The sequence below is a fragment of the Equus quagga genome, chromosome 7 (genome assembly GCF_021613505.1).
Source record: "Equus quagga isolate Etosha38 chromosome 7, UCLA_HA_Equagga_1.0, whole genome shotgun sequence".
NCBI classification, from domain to species: domain Eukaryota; kingdom Metazoa; phylum Chordata; class Mammalia; order Perissodactyla; family Equidae; genus Equus; species Equus quagga.
This window is the reverse complement of record NC_060273.1, coordinates 112,277,146-112,299,843: the sequence shown is the minus strand read 5'-3', so window position 1 is coordinate 112,299,843 and position 22,698 is coordinate 112,277,146. Positions and strand designations below refer to the sequence as shown.

General features: G+C 32.9%; 1 protein-coding gene across 2 annotated transcripts in view; it reads right to left on the bottom strand.

Annotated features, from left to right (window-relative positions):
- Positions 1 to 660: 660 nt before the first annotated feature.
- CHD1 (chromodomain helicase DNA binding protein 1) overlaps positions 661 to 22,698 on the bottom strand; it is a 78,137-nt gene continuing 56,099 nt past the window's right edge. The window contains exons 25-37 of one of the 2 annotated variants that reach the window (XM_046666020.1): positions 21,231 to 21,272; positions 19,977 to 20,107; positions 19,127 to 19,265; positions 18,755 to 18,905; positions 17,647 to 17,769; positions 16,706 to 16,834; positions 15,989 to 16,249; positions 15,496 to 15,636; positions 10,052 to 10,230; positions 5,825 to 5,921; positions 4,767 to 4,818; positions 4,036 to 4,246; positions 661 to 2,202 (exon numbers count right to left, since the gene is read on the bottom strand). In XM_046666020.1, coding sequence (XP_046521976.1) covers positions 1,857 to 2,202; positions 4,036 to 4,246; positions 4,767 to 4,818; positions 5,825 to 5,921; positions 10,052 to 10,230; positions 15,496 to 15,636; positions 15,989 to 16,249; positions 16,706 to 16,834; positions 17,647 to 17,769; positions 18,755 to 18,905; positions 19,127 to 19,265; positions 19,977 to 20,107; positions 21,231 to 21,272 — 2,002 coding nt within the window. In that variant the 3' untranslated portion in view covers positions 661 to 1,856. The remainder of the gene's footprint in view (positions 2,203 to 4,035; positions 4,247 to 4,766; positions 4,819 to 5,824; positions 5,922 to 10,051; positions 10,231 to 15,495; positions 15,637 to 15,988; positions 16,250 to 16,705; positions 16,835 to 17,646; positions 17,770 to 18,754; positions 18,906 to 19,126; positions 19,266 to 19,976; positions 20,108 to 21,230; positions 21,273 to 22,698) is intronic. The other variant, XM_046666021.1, reaches the window with a different exon arrangement.

Genomic DNA, 22,698 nt, shown 5'->3' with positions numbered 1-22,698 from the left:
TTATAAATTAGATGTTTAAAAATTGAGTTATTCCTCATGTTACCTGATATAGCAGGAAAAAACAGATTATCATGCTTCAGGGTAAATATCTAACAGAGGAATCACTGCTTTTTAAAAAAAACAAAAGTGGGGGGAGCTTTGTTTTGTACACATAGTGTAAATTTTAGACCTAACTGTATAAAAGGAAAATATTAAAAAATACATCTATGGACAAATTTCTGTAGACTTCTCCTACAGCTAATCAATATGGGCACATTTAAGAATATTAAAGGAATACATCAATATACTTATATTTTTCAAAGTTAAAATTCAAATTTGTTACATCACAGCACACATCCAAGAATGTATGCCACACGATACAAAAACTCCCACTGAATATAACAAAATAAAAATCTGTGAATAAATATAAGGCATTCTAAAATAATATCTGCAGAAAACCAAAAAGAGTCCAACTAGATTTCTATGATCTTTTAAACTTTACTTCATAGATTCATATAGTCTTCAAAATAGATTTAATTGTAGTGCTAAACATTAACAATATTCACCTGCTTACCAAAATATCCTTTTTCTGGCAGCTAAATGTTACTACTTTAAAAAAAAAAAAAAAGTTAAGTGCTTGAGGGACTAAGAATGCAGCAGAAAATTACAGGAGCCCACATATCCTTTTTTCTTAAATTTAATTTGTCATATATAAGGTTTTTATATACAATCAGTGTGCATTGTAACAGTTTATATTAAAAGTCAATCAAGTTTATCTAAAATGTTACCTGGCTGCATAGCACATTTGACATTATTGCCCACATGAAAAGGGAAAACAAATGGATTTACAATAACTTTTGGCCGTTTTGGATTCTGAAAGTGTTCATACACCTACCCTTTTAAACCAAATGCATCTGAAAAAAAGGTTTCCAGAGCATGCAGTTTAGATTCTACATATTCTCTCACCATTTTGTTACTACAAACACAACAGTGACTAAAAGAGAAAAAAAAAAAAGGAAGAAATAACACGTATCTAATAAAATAGTCAATATAAAAAGAGGACTAATGGAATTAAGTGGCCCCTTTCCCCATTTTTACATTCTAAACAATGATTCCATCAAGACAAATCATTAAAAAGTGTTATTACACTGATATTTTTTTTAAATGATAAGAAGGCCTGAGTTGGTAGGGAAAGGAACAGTCAACAAAAGCCTGAGAAGGGGAAGGAAATAAGGAAAGCTCATTTAATCCATTTACAATAATTTACAGCCATTTTTTGTGTGTGTGTAAAAAGGCATAATAATAGATCACAAACAGGAAATTCCTGGCTATTTTACAGATATAAGTACAGAATTTAAATATTCAAGCTTGTGATGAAAAGCGGCAAGGTGGTCGCAGTGTACAATGTAAACAAGTAGCTTTGGAAAGTGAACAAAGTCCTTGAGTGTTTTTTCTTTATTAAGAAAAGAACTCTCTTTCATTCCTTCCTGAAACATGATCACAGGTCAGAGTAAAGTTCATATACAAACATAATTTAAATGGAGGTCAGTCTAAAATCACTGACATAAAAACAGTTTTATCCAGCCTACATGGAAGGGCAGTGTTGAGGTCCCTATAATAGTAAACATTTTCCATTTCTTTAAAAAAGAAAAAAAAAAAGTACTACAATATTTGTAGTACAGTGCAGCATAATCCTTAAATATAAAAATATTTTCTCTTCTGTTGGGATAATAGACCTTGCATCCTGGAAAGAAGTAACAATACTGCTACTGATAGAAGATCTGTTTATATCTTTCAAGTCATGTAAGGCAATTACTGTGTTGGTTTATGATATATGGCTAAAAGAAAAGTCCAGAAAGACAAAGTATCAGTTTTTGTTATGTTTTCCGACTACTCCAGGTATGCTCAGGTGTACTTTTGTGTTCAATTGAGTGTTCAAATGGAGATCTGGAGCCATACGGAGACCTCTGATCTAGTGGTGACCTGGGGCCACTACTGGAAGCTCTGTGGTCCATTTGCCAATCTGAGTGATACCTATAATCCCTGGAAGATTTATGGTGCGTATACTCAGAACTCGACCGATGGTCTGAATGTAGCCGATGGTCTGAATGAGAACGATGGTCTGAATGAGATCTATCTTTTAAACTTCCTTCCAAATTTGACCTGTGATCTCTACTCCTGTGATCATCCAGTTTTCTGTGTTTCTCTCTATCACTGTAATATCTAAAACAAGAGAAATTAGGAATTTTGGTTAAATTAATAATGCAAATTAAATGCTTCCAAATAAAATCTTATCAAAAAATAAAACACAAAAATACTTTAAAGGATACTCTTAACTGTATACAAACTCAGTGTCTTATTACAAAACTTCCTAAGTGAGCTCAAAAATCACTGGAAACACCTTCTGTGTGCCTTTGGAAAAACTATTTGATTCATAAAACTAAAGTAAACCATACAAAGCACCGCAGATAGCATCTAATTTCACATGCCCATTTTAAATTGGCTGCTACTTTTTATTCTATGCATCATGTGTATTAATGCATCTTAATTATCTGGAAATTGGAATTAAGGTAACTACAACAATCTAGAGTACCCTCAAAATCAGAGCCTTTTATGAGCTTCCAAACAGGAAAAAATAAACTCTCTAAAATGCAGACTATGAAATAATTTGTAAAAGAGAATATGCATTGATTCATGATGCCTTTTAAAAGCTTCCTTAAGTTTGACTAGTTGTATACATATAATAAGACTTGACACATGAATCATTATTGCAAAATTTACTCCATACATAAATGCGGCTGTTTGCTAAAAAATAATTATGGCAGTTTAATAAGAAGTAATCTCTAAAATGTTGGTCTTTTCAAATAAAACACACTGAACGTAATTTGTTTTACAAAAGATCGTTATTATAAATGATATAACTATATTCTATAAGCCTGTGAAATTATAAATATTTACTATTACAGATATGGCTTTTCCTTTTCATCTTGTGCCCTTTTCTAATTTTAGGGGCCATTCTACAATTGATGTGTTTATAACGTGACAGTGCTTCTCAGAAGAAATTATTGCAGTGAGCACAACTAAAATACAAAAAAAATCTATTACTTTATTCCTATCTTTACATTGTTTTCTCAGTTTTTTATTCTGCTTTTAGTAGTGGTCATTAAACTAATGAAAATATTCCTTTACTAATAAAAGAGTAAAATGTCTTTTTATTATATTCAGGTTAAGCAGTAAAGCTTAAAGGCTTCAAAAACAACAATAATAAACAGAGAAAACTTCCTGACTTCAGGACAATCCCAGATTGCTATTGCTATGATTAACTTTAACTTCAACGGGGAGTTTTCACATAAATTAATTTCCCCCATGAGTTTTTTTAATGGAACGGAATACACAATTCCCCCCACCAAATTTCAGCCATATTCCATCGAGCTTTTATTTGACTCTATTATTATATTTTGAAGAGCATTTAGGCCAATATTCTCCCAAACCAACAATGAATCCCATGACTTATAATTATAAAACTCCTTACACTAACTTTCATCTCTTATTGCACACTTAGATCTTAAATTTATAATTAAAAAAACATTTTTGTGTGTCTGTGAGGAAGATTGGCCCTGAGCTAACATCTGTTGCAAATCCTTTTTTTAATTTTCTTGAGGAAGATTGTTGCTAAGCTAACAGCTGTACCAATCTTCCTCTATTTTATGTGGGATGCTGCCACAGTGTGGCTTGACAAGCAGTGCTAGGTCTGTGCCCGGAAATCCAAACCTGCAAACCCTGGGCCACCAAAGCAGAGTGTGCAAACTTAACCACTATACCATCGGGCCAGCCCCAATTAAAAAAGCATTGTATAGAGAAATTCAATTCTTAATATTAACAAAAAAGTACTGTAACATTGGTTTTCCTTATTTATAAGCAAACACCTTATTTCACATAAGACTTGTTTTGATTATTTAAAAGATTGAATTGGCTGATAAGGTCAAATACAGCAAATAGAATCAAAAAGAGGAAGACATGAATGAGCAAAATTTCAAAACGGACTGCCAAGTTTACCTGCTGTCTTGCTTGTAGTGATCCCAATCACGATGATCTTTACCATTACTAAAGGAAGAATAGGGTCTTTTCCTTGAGTCACCCTTTTTGTAAGAGTCTCCCTGATGCCGGTCTTTATGATGATCATGATACTGAGATAAGTGTCTATCAGAAGAGTAACTGTCCCTGCTGCTGTCATCATGATTTGTGTTCTCTTTTAATCTCTCCACATCTGTTAGATATGAAAGAGTTCAACTTTTGTTAAAGACTTAAAAAAAGCCATGGTAAATAAAAGCCACTTTGCTGCTATATTACCAGAACTCCTGATTCAACTCCAGCTAAATAAAATCAGTCCCCAAATAAGGCAGTTAAATAATTTAGAAATAATCTATAAAAGCAATACTAAAGCTTACAACAAAAGGGTTACTTTCTTCTGAAAGGAGAAAAACTACAACCGAAAAAAATAAGGCCCATTTCCTTCTCAGACTATACTTTTGTGACTCTAGAACAGAAAGAAGGCACTATTATTCCAAAATAGTATTTTTTAAAAATACGTCCATTTTAACAATTATTCTACAATTTCGAGAAACTAGTAAAAGGTTGATTTATGGAAAGGTTAATGATAAGCTAAACAGGATTACTGTTTAAGATAATAGATTTGATATAAAAACATGGGTATGTATTATCTAAAACAAAACAAAAAAGAAAATCAATTTTTAAATTTACTTTCCAAAGCAATTAGTAAGACTTACCTGGATTTCTAATCACTTGAGCATTCAAGTTGCTGTTCTGGTCATTATTTTGCTAAAATAAATGCACATACATAAGAATCTTTTAAGTGGCTTCAAATATCCTTACAAGACAGGAAAAAAAAATCCCTAAGAGGAAAATTCTGATGCTGAAAGAAGTCCTCACATAAGATATTAGAATGTATAAATGTAACGTTGGCAAATATCTTTTCTAAAGCATAACCTATTTGTCTCATGATTTTTTAAAACATTTGACTTTAAAATAATTTTAGACTCACAAAAGCTGCAAAAATAGCATCAAGTTCCCATTCTTTCACTCAGCTTCTCCTAATGTTAATATCTTATATGACCATAGTACAGTATAATGATCAAAACTGAGTAATTAACATTGGTACAGTACTAATAACTGGACTACAGACTTTATTCAGATTTCACATTTTTTTCACTACGGTCCTTTTTCTCCTCCAGGATCCAACCTGGAACTCCATATCATACTTAATTTTCATGTCTTCTCAGTTTCCTGTAATCTGGGACTGTTTGTTATTTTTTTCTTATCTTTCATGACCTTGACACTTTTGAAGAGTACTGGATATTTACTTTGCAGAATATCTCTCAGTTGGGATGTATCTGCTATTTTCTTGCGATTAGATTGAGGTCATGCATTTCTGCCAAGAATTCTGCAGAAGTGATGTCCCTTTCTCAGTGCACGTAACGGGGGTTTATGTCTGCTATGTCTTATTACTGGTGATGTTAACCTTGACTTCTTGTTTGTAGTGGTGTCAGGCAGGTTGCTCCTCTATAAAGTTATTATTTTCTTCTTTATAACTGATAAACATCTTGGAAGAGACACTTTCAGATTATGCTAATATCTTATTTTCTTGCCCACTAACTTTAGCTTCCTTCACAGGATCTTACGTGCAACAATTTTTAATGTGGTGATCTAATGGTGATTTTCTATTTCTTTCATTCTTTCTACATTTATTAACTGAATTCTTCTATAAGGAAAATGTCTCAGTTTTAATAATATAAATTAAAGGAAAAAATACGATGTGTTAATTTACCTGAGATTCCTGCCGTTTTTTAATTGCATGCTTATATAATTTATGTAATTTTCTTGCATCAAACTCGGTAAACTTAGATACAAAAATCCACAGGTTTCTAGAAGCAGAAAAGGCAATTAGTCTGGTGGAAAATATTTAGCTTTTTCATGGAACCCCTTCCCTCCAGACAGAAACATAGGTACACACATACTTGGCCCTCTGTGGAACAAAGTCTAAGGAGATTATTTTCAGTATTTTTTAAAATTGCATATATGGAAAAGACTCCAAATGAAAGCACATTATGAAGTTTTACTTTTCTTCCAAATCCCTTTATTTTATAATCTCTGGAGTGAAAAGTAGTAATGAATCTTAATTCGAAACTAAAGAGGTATAAATTTACAAACTCAAGAAGGGACTCATATTGTGATTCAGATTAGATATAAAAGGAACAAGCTAATAAAGCAGTTTGAGTAAAGATACCACCAGATAATATGGATTAAGCTTGTGAAAGAAGGGTCCCAAATAATGCATTAAAAAGCAACTGTCATTTTATGCTTGTGATGTAATGGTCATGAGAGTAACATGACCAAACACTATAAACCAGGGACAGCACGGTGTCTTTAGGCCTGTCTCACCACAGCAGAGATTAGTAATTGATCATAGTACTCTTTCATGATAAATTCAGATGCAGCCTATGAATCCTTCCCAACACAGCTTCCTCGGCAGCCACTGATAATCAGTGACAACTGCGCTGAAGTCCATCTGCCATCACTAAAATAGTAATGGCTTCTATATATTTACAATTTTTCTTAGACCACTAATTTTTCAGTAGGTATAAAGTATGATTTTGAATCTTGCTTATATGAACAGCATAAAGAAATTATTAGCCAATGATAGAGGTTAGTGGACATCAACATCTTTAATGATGTCAAGCAATAGATTTTCAAAAAAATAATAAAGCTCTGTTTATGAATAATGGCTTCCCAAAGGAAAGCCATCTTCCAGTGACAGTGATGGAAATAAGAAGATCTAAGAAAGTGAAAACTCTTAACTAGAAAATAACTTGCATCTATCGCATATCACTACAAAGCATACATTAAGTTACAAAGCCTTGAATCAGATGTTATTGATACCAGGTACTTTATACAGCTTTTCATTTTCAAAATTCTTTTCTATTATTTAATTCCACAAATAGCCATCCTTTAGGTAGGCACAGCTAAGTGCAACAGACAATTTTTAAAACAAACAAACAAATGAGGTAACGAACCAAGTCACTTTCCTACACTCATAACTATTTAAGCAAAGCTAGAAGACAGGGCTCCTAATTCTTTCCACTAAGATGAGTAATTCCTAGCCTTTTGACTTTGGACGTTGATACACATGAAAAGCTGCTTGCTAGTAAACTACTAAAAAACTGCTATGTGTTAGTAAATTTTAGAATGTGTTAAGTCTTTGAGTTATGCATTAACTACAAAATTATCCCAACTCGTGTACATACAGAGGTGGTTATCTGATGATTTTCGAGAAGAATTTTTATCAGTGTTAAGTCAGGTGTGGCTTTCTCAAGTGCTTTCTTTCCTTTCTTTCTGTTTTATTAATTATAAATTACCATTATTATTATCAGTTTAGTTTACGAGAGTTGTTTGCTTAACTGCAGCATATAGTGATACTTATTCTTCATCAATATTTTGGCCTATAATTTTACAAAAACTAGACTGTAAAAATGCAGTTTAAAAAGCAGTCACCCATCACCCATCCCCTTATATTTAATGCACATACATATATGCATCATACTCTCAAAATTTGCTTCTATAGTGATACTTCATAGCCTGTAAAACTGGGCGATTTAAATACATTACAGCATATCATCAAGGCATATCAAGACTAATATCATCGTCAGACTATTTTAAACTAATGGGACACTTTCATAATACATATGCATAGTTTTTGTTTCTTAATTTTTTTCATCATGAAAACTTTCAAATATTCACAAAGATGAAAAAATTTCACAATGAACACCCATATACCTCCTACTTAGATTCTATTATTAGCATTTTACTGTGTTTGCTTTATCAGATATCATTCCATACATTCATCCCTCTGTCAATCCATCTAATTTTTGTTTGATGCATTTCAAATAAAAATGCAAGTATTAGTACAACCCCACTAAACACTTCAACATACATTAACTAGAGTCAATACCTGTTTGGTTTTTTCTTTGAAAACAAAATTTATATACAATAAAATGCACAATTTTTAAGTTTATACTTGCTGAATTTTGCAAATTAATATACTGGACAACCCAAATACATATCAAGAAAGTTCTGTTTTGCCTCTTCACAATGTCTAAGTTCTTATACCAAGAGTTTTAATATATGATGGAGGAGGTAAAAAAAATGGTCCAAAAAATTGAGCAATATTCTCCAGACTACAATACCCCATGTAACCAATTATCAGTGAAATGGAGGAAGGAAGAAATAGCTAATGCCAAGTTATGAAAGATAATTCTTTAAACAAATTGTAGGAAAGTTTGTTATTAGACTGCAGTTGGAAAAATTAAATCATTCAACAACTTCAATACTAAAAGCACTACGTAAAAATCTCTGTAATTGACATCTAATTAGCCAAATCCTATTATTATCTGGTATTTGCCATTAAATTAAACCAGCTTACTTTAAAATTAAAATGATGACTATATTGTTCATCAGGTTCTATTAGCATATGAAACAGTTGAGTATTTATTAAAGATAAATGTATTCTGGTTTTTATTTTGTTGTTACTACAACAGAAAGCTAAGTATGGGTAGAGGTCACCAGAAGACAAAAATATACACTATAGGTATGATATTAAACCTTGAAATAAAATTTAAAAGCAAACTTAGTTGAGAAAACTAATTGAATGATACCTGACTGAAATGAAATCCACAGTAGCTGAGAAAATTCATCTAGCCTTTAAGTGAATTTACAAACTCTAACATATCTAATATTCTACAGTTAACTCATAGGAGTAAAAGGTAAGAAATTAATAAACTTTTGGTTCATAATTAATTCCTTTTTAAAAATGCTTCTTTTTCCCTAGAGAAATATGATCAGGAATTAGATTCTGGTCCTAATGACATCCCCTGCTGAACTGGGTGATCCTGTGCAACACCAGAGCCAAGACTAGCGGGAGCATTCCCAGAAAGCTACGGGCGAGCACCACTTTCAAGTTCCTGCTCTAGGAGCCTCCTTTGCCATACTCCAGTCTCAGCCCTACAAAGCTGTTCACCTGAGTCATTTTTTCTTCTGTAAAATGGAAGTGATAACTGTTCAGATTTCCTAAACATGACATTGTTAAAAGGATCAGTTAGAATGAGGAATATGGAAGTACTTTGAGACAAATGAAACACAAATATACACTATATTATTATGGTTATCCCTTGACTGCAAGCGATCTTTAAATAAAAACTATTGTTGCATTTCCATACCAAATATTCATTTGGTCAATATATATGTATAAAAACTTCTATGAGCAAGCTATGAAGCAGATAATTATGGTTACAGTAAAAACCTGCTTAATGTCAACTGCTCCACTATTTCATGGGTCAAGTCTCTATAATTACAGGTAAAGTCTTTATCTTCTTTCATTTTGTAAAATCAGCAAACTGATACACTGTTATCCACAACTGGTTTGTTCTCATTATTTTCTACCTTGTCTAGTGGTTGGCTTAACACTGATCTGGATCTGGTAATCATTAAATGGTTTATATAATATTATAGCAGCTCAGATTTACAATTTTAAGATCACCTGGGTTGCTACTGCATCACAGGGGAAAATAAAAGTCTGCATTTTACAATGCTTGAGGATGTTAATTTTTACAAGCCTTTATATTCATACCCAGAAGACGAATTGCTAAATTTATGTAACAATAAATTTGTTTGGCACAATTTCTAAAGATATTACCAAGAATAATTTGGTGAACTGAGATTTTTAAAAATAAAATGCAATCTGAATTTTAATAAAACAGCTTTCACCATTTCTTACTTAAAGGCAGAAATGTCACCTGTGGTTTATATTGATGCAAAATTAAGCAATCAATCATGAATAAAATTCTTTAAAGTAAAAGAAAAAGATGAAAAAAATCATCCTCAGGTTACCTCTTTAAACATTATTTTGTTGCCTAAGAAGTAGAAAAAAAAATTGAAATACAAGAGACCAGATGATTACCTAATTACAAACATACCACTTCCTGAAAGGCACATTACTTACTTTCTCCACTGCTTGATTTGATCAGGATTCGTATACTCTTTCAGACATTCCGTGATATGGTCTCCAATTTTTATTAAACACTGTCTAGTATGCTCCAGTTGTTCTCTTTCTGAAAGGCCTTTCTCAGGCCTATCAAGTTGTTTCAAAGCTGCTTTGACAGGTCTCATTCTTTCTTTACACTGTAAAATGGTAAAATAAGAATATAAATATATACATTAAAATTTTTACATGAACCACAAAGATCAACTTCTTTCAATGATATTTACATGAGTAAATACAGTATTGCTTGAGGATGAAATAAGCATTAAATCTCACCTCACAGCTTGTAGATATCAGTGGTTTTTCCCTCTTTTGTAAGTAAAAGCTTTGGATTTTACCTGCCTCAAGTATAAATTTTTACGTTTTTTTTCCCCCCGAGGAAGACTCACCCTGAGCTAACATCTGTGCCAATCTTCCTTTATTTTTTGTATACGGGTTGCCGCCACAGCATGGCTCATGCTGACAAGTGTTGTAGGCCCATGCCTGGGATCTGAACCCATGAACCCGGGCCACCAAAGCGGAGCATGCTGAGCTTAACTACTATGCCACAGGGCCAGTCCCTAAATTTTTACTTTTTATGGTTTTTACTTTTATAAATTTTTACTTTTTATACTGTAGCACACCATTCAAAGCAGTTTCAAACACAGAATATTAAAGATAATAAGCTATTTCAGAGTATAACTTAATATCCTATATTCACTATAATATAGAACATGTAAAAAAATAAGAATCTTTATATAATAAAATACACTGGCAAAGCTATTAAAATCAATACAGCCACAAGTATAAATTGTCTATTTGAAAATCTCTGAGACAAAACAAAGTAGCTAATGATGAATTTTGCTACTGTCATATTGTGGGTGGTCAGGGAGGTGGAGGTGGTTGATAGAAAGAGACCTTCTCCTTGGCCTGCATATCGCTGGCATGCTAATAAAAGGATGACATATCAATAATTGTATGATTCACATACAGTCTAATTTGTGTAATAAAAACTATAACTTTATAACAAAACCAGAATAAAAATTACCAAAAAAACAAATTGTAAATTTTATGTGCATAAATGCAAAAACAAACTTAAAATTAACAGTAATTATATACACAAGTAGCAAGTTGGGTTAGTTCCAGGAATGTAAGGATGGATCAACTAGAGACAATATATTTAGTTGATCCAACACTATTTAAAAAAAGAAATCTTCACATCACTGCTGTGAAGGGCCACTCTTACTATAACTTAAGTGTTTATCTAAGTGTGGATTTATTTCTTATTACTTTATTCTGTTTTATTAATCTATTTGTCAAAATCAGTTGGGAAGTTTTCCATCTTTTGTCAGGAATAATTTAAGTAACCTTGGAATTAGGTATTCTTTAGTTAAAATTAGAACTCATCCAGGTCTGATGTCTGTTTTTTGTTTTTTTTTTTTTTGTGAAGAAGATTAGCCCTGAGCTAACATCTGCTGCCACTTCTCCTCTTTTTGCTGAGGAAGACTGGCCCTGAGCTAAGACCTGTGCCCATCGTCCTCTATTTTATATGTGGGACGCCTGCCACAGTATGGCTTGACAGGAGTGTGTAGGTCCGTGCCCGAGATCCAAACTGGTGAACCCTGGGTCACCAAAGTGGAGCGGGCAACCTTAACCACAATGCCACCGGGCCAGCAACCTGATGTCTTTTTTAAAAAGGCAAAAAATCTCTAATTTCCTTTCTAATTTTTATTATTATTCCTTTCTGTTCTTTACAGTTCCTGTTTCTTGTTCAATCTTGGTTGTTTATATTCTGATAGAAAATGATTTATTCAACATATCTAAATTGAGCACATACTAGTTCTAGGCATTGTTCTAGACCCGGGAAAGAGAGCAGTAAATACCCTGCTTTGATGGAATCTGTACTCTAGTATAAGACAGTCAATAAATAAATAGGACATCGTGTGGTAGATGGTTACAATTGTGATAAAGAAAAAGCAAGAAAGAGCAAGGAGCTTTCTACTTTAAGATTTCAGAGAAGAGTGATTGAGCAGACATCTAAAGAAAATGAAAAAGTATGCCTTTTTTTGTGTGTGTGACAAAGATTGGCCCTTAGCTAACATCTGTTGTCAATATTCTTCTTTTTGCTTAAGGAAGATTGTCGCTGAGCTAACATCTATGTCAATCTTCCTCTATTTTATGTGGGATGCTGCCACAGTGTAGCTTGACAAGCAGTGCAAGGTCTGCATCCAGGATCCAAACCTGCGAACCCCGGGCCGCCGAAGTGGAGTATGCAAACTTAACCAGTGCCACCAGGCCAGCCCCAAAAGTAAGCCATTTTGAGCAGAGGGAAGAGCAAGAACAAATGTCCAGGGTGGCTGGAACCAACTGAATGAAGGAAGTAGCAGGAGATAATGGGAGTAAATCAGGTGCTATATCTTTTAGGCCATTGCTATGAATCTTTTATCCTAAATAAGAGGGAAAGCCAATCGAGGGTTTTAAGCAGAAAATTAACATGGGGTGACTTTATTCCCCTTATAACAGTCATTATCACTCTGGTGGTTGTGTGGAGTACAAACTGGGGTATGAAGAGAGTAAAGGGTGAGATGGGAAGGGTAGAAGGAGTGAAAACAGCTATGAAGCTATTAAAATAATCGAGGAAAGAAATGGCTGTGGCTTGACCAGTGTAGTAGAGCCAATAAAGTCTGCTCGTTGACTGAATGCGTGTGGAGGAAAAAGAGAGAGAGTGATGACTAAAACCTATGCTAAGGGCAAGGCCTGAAGATGGGTATTGAGCAATGACAACTAACATTTATAAAGCACTTATTAGGTACCAGAGGCTATGCATTGCTTTAAATGCACCTCATTTGATTGTGACAATAAACCTTTGCAATACTATAGACTCTCTTTTATAGAAGAAATTGAAGCTTAGAATGAAATGACATCTCTCAAACCTAGGTCTGACCTCAAATTCTGCACTCTCTCTTGACTACTAAATTATACGGATATTTAGGAAGACAAATCAATAAGACACAAGGAAACTCAAGAGCTGTGAAATGAAGCAAATATGTCAAGGAAAATAAATATTGAGAAAAGGTCACTCAATTTCTTAATAATTGGAACTATTCCCAAGTAAACTTTTTATATAGCAGTAAAATCCTAATCATGCAAGCTCAGAAAGTCTGGCTCTGGAGTCCATGTTTAAACCTATTCCATTCTTCCTCTCCATAGTACAAGAGATTTTAAGATCATTTATGTAGGTTAATGGAGAAGAAACTTGTGCATGGGGCACAAATGGAAATTTTCCATTTCAGCAGTTATACAAACAAGTAAGAAGGCTAAGGAGAAAATGTGGGCAAAGAAAAGAGGCAAGAGCTGCAATTTCACCTAACTCAGTAACGGAGCAGGTAAAGCAGGGGGAGCGGCTCAAGCAAAAGCACACCAAAACTCCCCCCACTCCCACCCAAAACAGAGAGGGTAAAACAATCAATAGAAAATGGATAGAGAGGCTAGATTAATATCGAGGTCACAAACAGAAAGGTTAGCCTTAAAAAGTTGCTGAGGAATCTCTGCATGTGAACCTGGAGAAGACATAACAATGACAGTCCAGAGATAAGATAGAGTTTGAGTAAATAAGATGGAAGGCAGGAGCAAGAGTAGCTTGCTTTAAATGTTCCCATATTCTTAAGGATTGAAGGGATGCCAACAGCTAAGAGTGAGCATACAAGAAAATCGTGGTAAGAACTCTTTTAAAGACCATGAAAAATATCTGAAGCTATATTAGCACATGTCATGGAAACGGTAGGAAATGAATAAACAGGTACATTAATCAACACTGTTTAGACAGCACACAAAATAGGAAAACATGGGACAAGAAGGTGACTGGGGATCTAGAACAGCATAGTAGGCCAAACAAACAATTTTAGAAGGTGAAAATTTTCATCTGCCAAGTATAGCATTTGATTAATATCAGTGATAAAAGTGACTTAAGATTATACCTAAGTCTAACAAGTGACAGAAGGATATTAATAGCTCCAAGCAGTATAAAAGATTCAGATTCGAGAAATCTCTAAAGACGAAATATTCTTATATGAATATGCATTTAAATATACTTGTGCATTCTATAACTATATATAAATGTATCATTTATATATAGACTATAAATTTTCCCTTCAGTTGCTACCTGTAATTATATATTTCTTTTTCAAGCTCTGATAATTCTTACCTGTCTCATATTATTCAGTCTTTTTTCTCTAAATTACTCCTTCCTGATTTTGCTCTATACCTGGCATTTTGGTCATCTAGCAATCTGCTGGCACGTCTGAATTCCGTAACATCTCCCACAACCACGACCAATTTTTTGAGCACAGCACTGTTCCAAAAACTTTACATGTATCAACTCACTGATTCTCATACTTTCCTACTACTAGCACTCCGGCTCCAGAGCCAGTACACTCAGCCACTACCCATACTGCTTTCCCACACTGCAACCTCATTATAAAGTTTTCCTCATAATTTATATCACAATTAATTTCACAGTTGAGACCACTTTGGGTTCCTGATTATATCCAATAAATAAACCGTTTGGAAAAAGGCCAAGAAAGATGTTCCCTTAACTTTGATGAACATAAAAGCACAGTAGCATTTAAAAATCAGTGTATTTTAGACTAGTGTTATTCAAAGTGTGGTCTACGAACCTATGCCAGCCCACAACAGGATAGGTACAGAAAATTTAGAAATCTATGTATCAATTTGATGGTGTAAATTTTATGCTACTGAATCTACTAATAAAACATCAGAGCTTGTATTCTGTATCTATTTTTTTTATTTTCACTTTTCTAGCAAAACATTTTCACTTTTCATTTTTATTGTATTTTCTAAAAGGCTTGGTCTGGAAAAGAAGCTAGTCGTTCAATGTAGATAAGAAGCACTGTTATATAGATAATGGGTTCAGGAATTGAAAAGTTTAAAATTCTAAAGCTGGAAGAAAAAAGTTCACTCCCAGTACTCCCTAAATGCCTCTCCTTAAAGTCTTCAAGTTTTTCCAGGGTCCAGCCCCGTAGCCCAGTGGTTAAGTTCGTGCGCTCCGCTTCAGTGGCCTGGGGTTTCACTGGTTCGGATCCTGGGCGTGGATATGACACCACTCATTAGGCCATGTTGAGGCGGCATCCCACATACCACAACTACAAGGACCCACAACTAAAATATACAACTATGTACTGGGGGGATCTTGGGGGAAAAAGCAGAAAAAAAGAGAAGTTTTTCCAAGCTGACTCTAAATTTAAGATATTATATTCAAAATTTAAATCTATTCCTTCTATCAATCTGAATGGCAGTTCTATCAAATTCAAATACATGTCTAAATTAAAAGATCCAAAAGATGAAATTAAAATTTAAATAAAACGTTATATGAATTATTAGTAATAACCAGCAAGTCTACTACTTACAATGCTGAATGTCTTCTGATCCAGCTCTTCGGATTCTTCAGATATGGGAACTGGCTCACCGCTTGCAGTGATATGCACTGGAGCATCCGACATTGAAGATTTCTTAGATCTTTCCTTGCTATCAGACTTGGATTCACTCAACTGAAGAAAAAAAGAAAACAAAAATCCAACAACAACAAAGGCACAATGATTATACTTCCAGAAAACAGTTGCTGTCTCACTTTATTCTACAATTGTTTATTCATTTAATATTCTTATCTATTTTATCTTTCTCCCAATTTTATTTGGGGAAACCAAAAATAAAGTGACTCTGTAATGTTACCCTATAGGTAACACATTTAAAAAAGGATTTTTCTCCTCTACTAGATACGCACATGTATTTTTAAAGAACTGAGTTATTCAGACTAATTTGGGCTGATAGGCATTTATTCTCCTAAAATGTAAATATGCTGATTGTGTCACTTTCTAAAGTTTTATATTACGATTTGCATACCTTTTCTTCCTTTATGTCTTTTTCTTTCTGCATAGCTTCTTTTACTTTTTCTTTCTTTTCTTTAAAATCTTTTTCCTTTATATCTTTCTTATCCTCTTTTTCTTTTATCTCCCTTTTAAGTTCTTTTTTATTCTCCTTTTCTTTTGCTTCCCTCTTTTCTTCTGGTTCCTTCTTTATACAAACATCTGGCTCAGGTTTTTCTTCACTGTCTCTTTCTGTTTTAATTTTTTTATTTGGATGTTTCACAGAAGTGATCTCATCCTGGAAAGTGCAAGTATGGCCAATGGATTACTAACCAAATCTTGACAAAGACTAACTTCTTTTCTTTGCATGACTATAGATTGCATGTATGTGGATTCTGAAAGAAATAACCCAGAATCCCATTATTAACGATACACGCAACGTTTATCTTCCTATAAAAACTAAGGTAAGCCAGTCCCATTCAAAATTCACAATAAAATTAAAGGAGACAGAACCTCATTTGAATGGCAAATGTTTGAAAAGGAAGGACCTTTGTTCTATCTCTCTAGTGATATGTAATATTCTATTGGATGGGTAGAATTCTGTTGTGTAAACAAGGCTACATAATGAACTATAAAAAAGAACGTCAGTATCTAAAAGTAAAATTTTCGGACTTAGTGTAAATTTCAAATGTAAAGTAAAACATGCCATGTCCCTTTCCACATAACAGATTGCTTTTCTAAAACACATTCTTACCTTATCGTCATCTTCATCAGACTTTTCCGAGGGTAGGGGAGAAGAATCACTCTTTATTTCTTCTTTCACTTTTATAGACTTCATTGCTTTATTCTTCTTAGCTCTTGCTTTTCTCCTCTTTGAACCTCCCTAAAAATAATTATTTTTATTTTAACCAACTCCACAGATTTCAGTAAAAGAAAACCTTCCTAAATACTAAGTCTAAAAGCTAAAAGAACACATATTCCTACCCAATCCTTAGTTTATTGGTAATAAGCTACACTAATCTTAGAAAGTCAACAAAAGTGATACAACTTAATGAATCAAATACATATTAACGTGAATAATAAATACTAACCAACTATAATTAATTACTCCTTTAAAAAATGATTAAAGCAGAAGTAGAGAGAAATGGAGGGCTTTTCACCTTCCTAAATTATTATCATCTTCAACTAAATTTGATGCTGCCAAAGATAGCACTAGAAATTATTTTTAATGCTACAAAGGTAGTTTTGACATTATGGTCATGGGTAAACTTTTAAATGTTACTATAGTTTCCAATCACCTCTCTTTTAGTGTCTTTTCCCACTTTTTTGGAACCCCCTCATCAATAAGCTCAGTGATCTTTAATGCTGTCCCTCTTGCTCTCCAATGTCTCCAAATAAAACAGCAAGAGGCTTGACCTCTCAAAAAGCACTGCATTCTAAACAAGCTGCCCTGACTTCCTCTCCAAATACTAGAAAAAAACTAGGATCCCACTTCTAAAAAACATGACTCACCAGTTTTACCACCAATGCTCAGATAACTGGAGGCAAAATATTACCATATTCAATTAAAGCTACTAAATTACAGAAAAATACACTATAAGCTCATATTAATCACAGATGTCTATGGTGATTTAGTACACTAGAATTATCTTACTGAAAAGTAAACTGCCCTTAAGCATCCAAATTTTAACTTACTACACCAGAAAGTCTCTGAGCTTCTTTTCTTGCAAGATCTTTACTAAGTAATTTGATGAGGTAGTCTGCACGTGTCTGCAATTGTTTTGCTTGTGGTTTTTTATCAGGATCATCTGGAAGAATCTGAAAAGTAATTAATTTTTCAGGTTGTCTTTAATAACGTGAGAAATTTATTGGCTAAAAAATGCTTACCCATTTAAAAAAATATAATTCACTAACGTCACAATTCTTAAAATTTTAAGAATAAACAACTTAGAATGCAAATTACAATTTTTTATACCTTTGGCACGGCCAAAGACTTAATTTTCCTGGGAATGAATTCTAAATAAACACACAAGAAATGAGAATTCGACGTGTGAGGTTAGAAATTTCTTTTAAATATACAATAGCGTATTTAGCATCCAGTGTTATTAAACATCACAGTATTCTTAGATTTCCTTTCTCTCTCAATAACAGTATACTAACTATAATGTATACAAAAATTCCTAGAATACAAAGTATCATCTATCTAGAAGATGACCCAAAGCATTCATTGTGAGGAAACTTTTAAAGTGGGAATCTAAACTATTTAAGTTTTGCTTCATAGTAGCAAATGACAGAGCATCAATATCTGAAGCTTCCCGTTTGTCTGTGAAGAAGTAAAATACAGAAAGATAACTTTTAAATACTAAGAATAAGGCAATGCTTCCAGGTTTTCCATTCTAGGCAAAGAAATGATTTTAGCTAGTGTGCTAGCGTCAAATCACCAAAAATTCTAAACACTGTTTGATATTAAAAAAAAAATTTGAAGTGATTACAGAATCCTTTTTTGCCCTTCAATCATATAGTTAATGATGGAATGAGAGATTTACTTTTAACCTAATAATATCAAGAAAAATATACCTATGCCTTAATAACAAAAATATAATTTCAGAAGTAAAGCGAAATCTCAGAGATCATTTAAAGTCAATCCTTCCATAAAAACAAGATTCTAAAGAAGCCAAGGACACACAGCTAGCTAGAGCCTTGGTTTCCTGACTCTCAGTTGAGTTTACATCTAACATAATTTAAAGGCAAAAATTAAATTCAACATTATAATAGTCAATAGAATCCAGAAACATATACATACCTTGTGTGTTAGACTGAGGTCAGGATCCATTTTAATCATTTCCCAGCTTCCATAGCCATACTCGTAGATACCAATTAACAAATTGGAATCATCTTCTTTGCCCCAGTCTATATCAAAATGAGCTGCCTTTGTGTGGCATGGGATAGTATACCTAGCATTAAAGTTAATAACCACTGTCAAGTTTATAATTGCCTTATTAAAAATTAATTTTGAAAAACACATTTGAGTCATCAGAATTTCAAAATATTACGCTTTATTTTTAAAACCATTTGATTCAAACTAGCCAGTAACATAAAAATCTTTAACATATATTCATATTTAAATTATTGAATAACCATAAATATTTTACAATGGAGAAAGTAAATAACTCACTGCTTTCTTTCTTCTGGATCTGAAGGAATGGATTTGTGCAATGGTATTAATTCTTCTTCATGGGAGATGACTAGTTTGGCATTCACCTGTACTCCTGATATTCGGAATGTTGGACCCTTCACTTTTCCAAGTCTACCACCTTAGTTTTTTTTAAAAGAGTGTAAAAAAGTATAAAATACATAATTCTACAAAATACAAAATAACATATGCTTTTACTTACATTAGTATTACTTATGTACCTACATTAATAAGTGTTATTTATTTATATTATCAAGGGGAGGCTTGCTGAAAAACCTTGAATTTCACAAGTATTTCAGTACACAATAGTGACTGTAATATAGCAGATGTGGATTCACAAAAAGCCTTTCACGTAATTAAGTGTTTTATCAATTGCACAAGATACATCCATCTATTAATACTATCAGCCTCTAAGTAACAGTTCTAATAAAATTTTTTTCCAGTACATCTGATTACTAAATCTTCTCTAAATATTTCTATTTAGGTAGATGAAGTGTAAAGTAATTATAATGAAGTAACTAGGCCCAAAACCAACATCACATATGTATGCTTATAATCTTTTCCCAGTCATCTATACTAAAAAGTAGAACTAACCATAATTCCTGATATATCTCCCAGCCAGAATACATCAGGTAGATAGATTCTACTGCCTTCGATAATACAATTCTGTTCCCCATTTCCTATTACCCAGGAATGGCCTTGCTTTGTTTTATAGAACATCTTTAAGACTGATGAATAGGTAACTTAAGAGACAGTACCTACCTAACTCAAGGAAAGCATATTTTGAAACTTCTATTTATCTCTCTTAAAACCCCTCTCATTTTAATATTACCTGTTCGTTCTGTTCCTGAAGAATTATCCTTTAAAGCTTTAATGCAACCATTATGTACCAATTCTCCTAGCCGTCTGAGGTCTGTCTCTGACTTATCAACTAATTCAGCATCTCGAGCAATTGCATCTAATCTGTAATAAAATAATACATTTTTCAGGTAAATATGCAGAATAAAGTAGAGTCATATAAGACAGACCAAGTTTCACTCTATCTTAAGCTCTACAAGTAACTATTGCATGATCTACAAATTCTAGTTCACATAACTGGCACAAGACACCTAAGAACCAGGATGATTAGGCGGGGAAAAAAATTCATTTATACATTCAAAGATAACAAAGTTGACCAATTCATTACAGAACAAATGGTATGCTCCAAATTTGAAGATTATGTAACAATTCTATAAAAGCTTTTCATAACTGATTGAATCTTGAGTTCAAAAGGAGGTGGTAAAGTATCATAATAATTATAAATGAAAAGATATTAAGATTAAAGCTATATAATTTTTATTACTATGCACTGAGTAAATAATATGAAGAATGATTAATGTTCAAAACATTTTTTCATCATCTAAAATAATTATGAAAGTATTTCATTGTATTTCATGCAAGTCGTCTCAAAATAAAACAGAAAATACCTCTATCTTAAGAGAAGAGTTTGGGGAGAAAAAATAAAATTAAACCAATGTGAGTCTTTCGCCACTCTATACTCAGTGGGTTTGCCACAACAAAAGACAAAAGAATACTCAAATCACCAACAACTATTGAGATTAACTAATAACTTCAAAAAAACCTGACTTGACAATTTGAATTTTAATAGTTTGTGTAAACAAAGCTATAATTAGGAAAACTTCACAAAATTCCCCTAGTAAGGGAAAACAGAACTGGTCTTTAAGTCAAAAGGCTAGGTTAGCAACTCAACTTTTCTAAGGATAAATCTCTAAGGATTTTAGAACTTTGTGATGAAAAAATGAGCCAGTATTTGAAAAGTACCTTATAATTATAAAAATGCAAAGTAATTTATAGACATGCATTGTATAGAAAACTTTATTTGTAGATAAAATTTTAGAGACTAGAAAAAATTAAGGATAGTACAAAAACCTTTCAGAAAAGTCTATTTGAAATTTGCTTTCTACAGAGTAATTATACTGTTAAAGCAAATTTAACAAAGTAGCTAAACTGAATATTAGTATAAATAAATAAAGCTCACAGCAAATAACACATTCAATAATTCTATGAGAATGATAAATGTATTTACCTTTCCAGGGGGCCACCAAATTTCTTGTAACTCTTGATAAACCTAACAGAAAATAATTGTTTGGTTTAAATGTGGGCTTAATTATCCATTAAATAATAGATATATTTATCAATGTATAAAAATAAGAAAATACTTGTTAGTGCAAAAATTAATTCAAGGGACTAACAAAAATGAATAAACTATGCTAGAAACAAAAATATTAAAAGGTTAAGATATACCAAGACAAGACATATTTTAACACCCAAGATGACATTTAGAAACCAATATAAATAAAACAATAGAAGCTAAATTTTATTTTAGAAATTATTTTATTTTTTTCACAAGATAAAAAAGGTTCAAGGCTAGCACAGGAAGTGTCTCCAGACTTATCAATCATATTACACCTCCTCACATTCCAAGTGTTGATAAATGTTTACTGAATACAGCTTTAATTCAGATGTGTGGTATTATACCAACAATGGAAAATAAAAGTTTTACTTAAGAACAAAGCTACCCAAGTGGTTGATGGATGAGGGGAAATATCCAGAAAAAGTAGAAGGTGAAATGCTTCTTCAACTAAAGACAGAAAGTCCAGCAAATCAGGTGGTCATAAAAGCACCCTTAATTAAATCTAAGAGTGTATTTAGTTTTCTGGTAGAAAGAATGAGGAAGAACTTTATCAGTCAGGTCTATGATTTAAAAGAAAAGAGTTACAATGACTTGAAACAAAAAACTCTCAAAACACAACAATGAACAACCTTTTTACAAACTTCATAAGCAAAAATATTACATACACAAAAATAAGCTGTTATCCCATTCTCCTTAAATAAATCTGACTATACAAACAAATATATTTTGAAAGAAAACTACAACTTCCCTGCATGGCCAATCTTATGTCAATTCCTAGCTTGACGGAGAAATGCTTTTAACATGGTTACTTTCAAAAAGCAAATCATCTCAGTGTTAAAAAAGTAGGAAAATATGAAACTTCCCACACAAAAATAGTAATGCTGGGAGTCATAAATACAATGAAAATTTTTAATAAATAAATCTCATGTACTGAAATAAACATTCATTATTCAAAAGGGCCACTATTCTGAACCACATTAATAAAACCAAAAAAAATTTAGCAGTCTGAATAAATTAACAATAAGTAAATAATGTGCAAAGATTAGATGTCAAGCTTTTTTTTCCTTTTTTTTTTTTTTATTTTTTAAAGATTTTATTTTTTCCTCTTTCTCCCCAAAGCCCCTCTGGTACCTAGTTGTATATTCTTCGTTGTGGGTCCTTCTAGTTGTGGTATGTGGGACGCTGCCTCAGCGCGGTTTGATGAGCAGTGCCATGTCCGCGCCCAGGATTCAAACCAACGAAACACTGGGCCGCCTGCAGCGGAGCGTGCGAACTTAACCACTCTGCCACGGGGCCAGCCCCTCAAACTTGGTTTTTTTCATAGTAATAATGAACACCCAAAAGCGGAACCACACAGTCC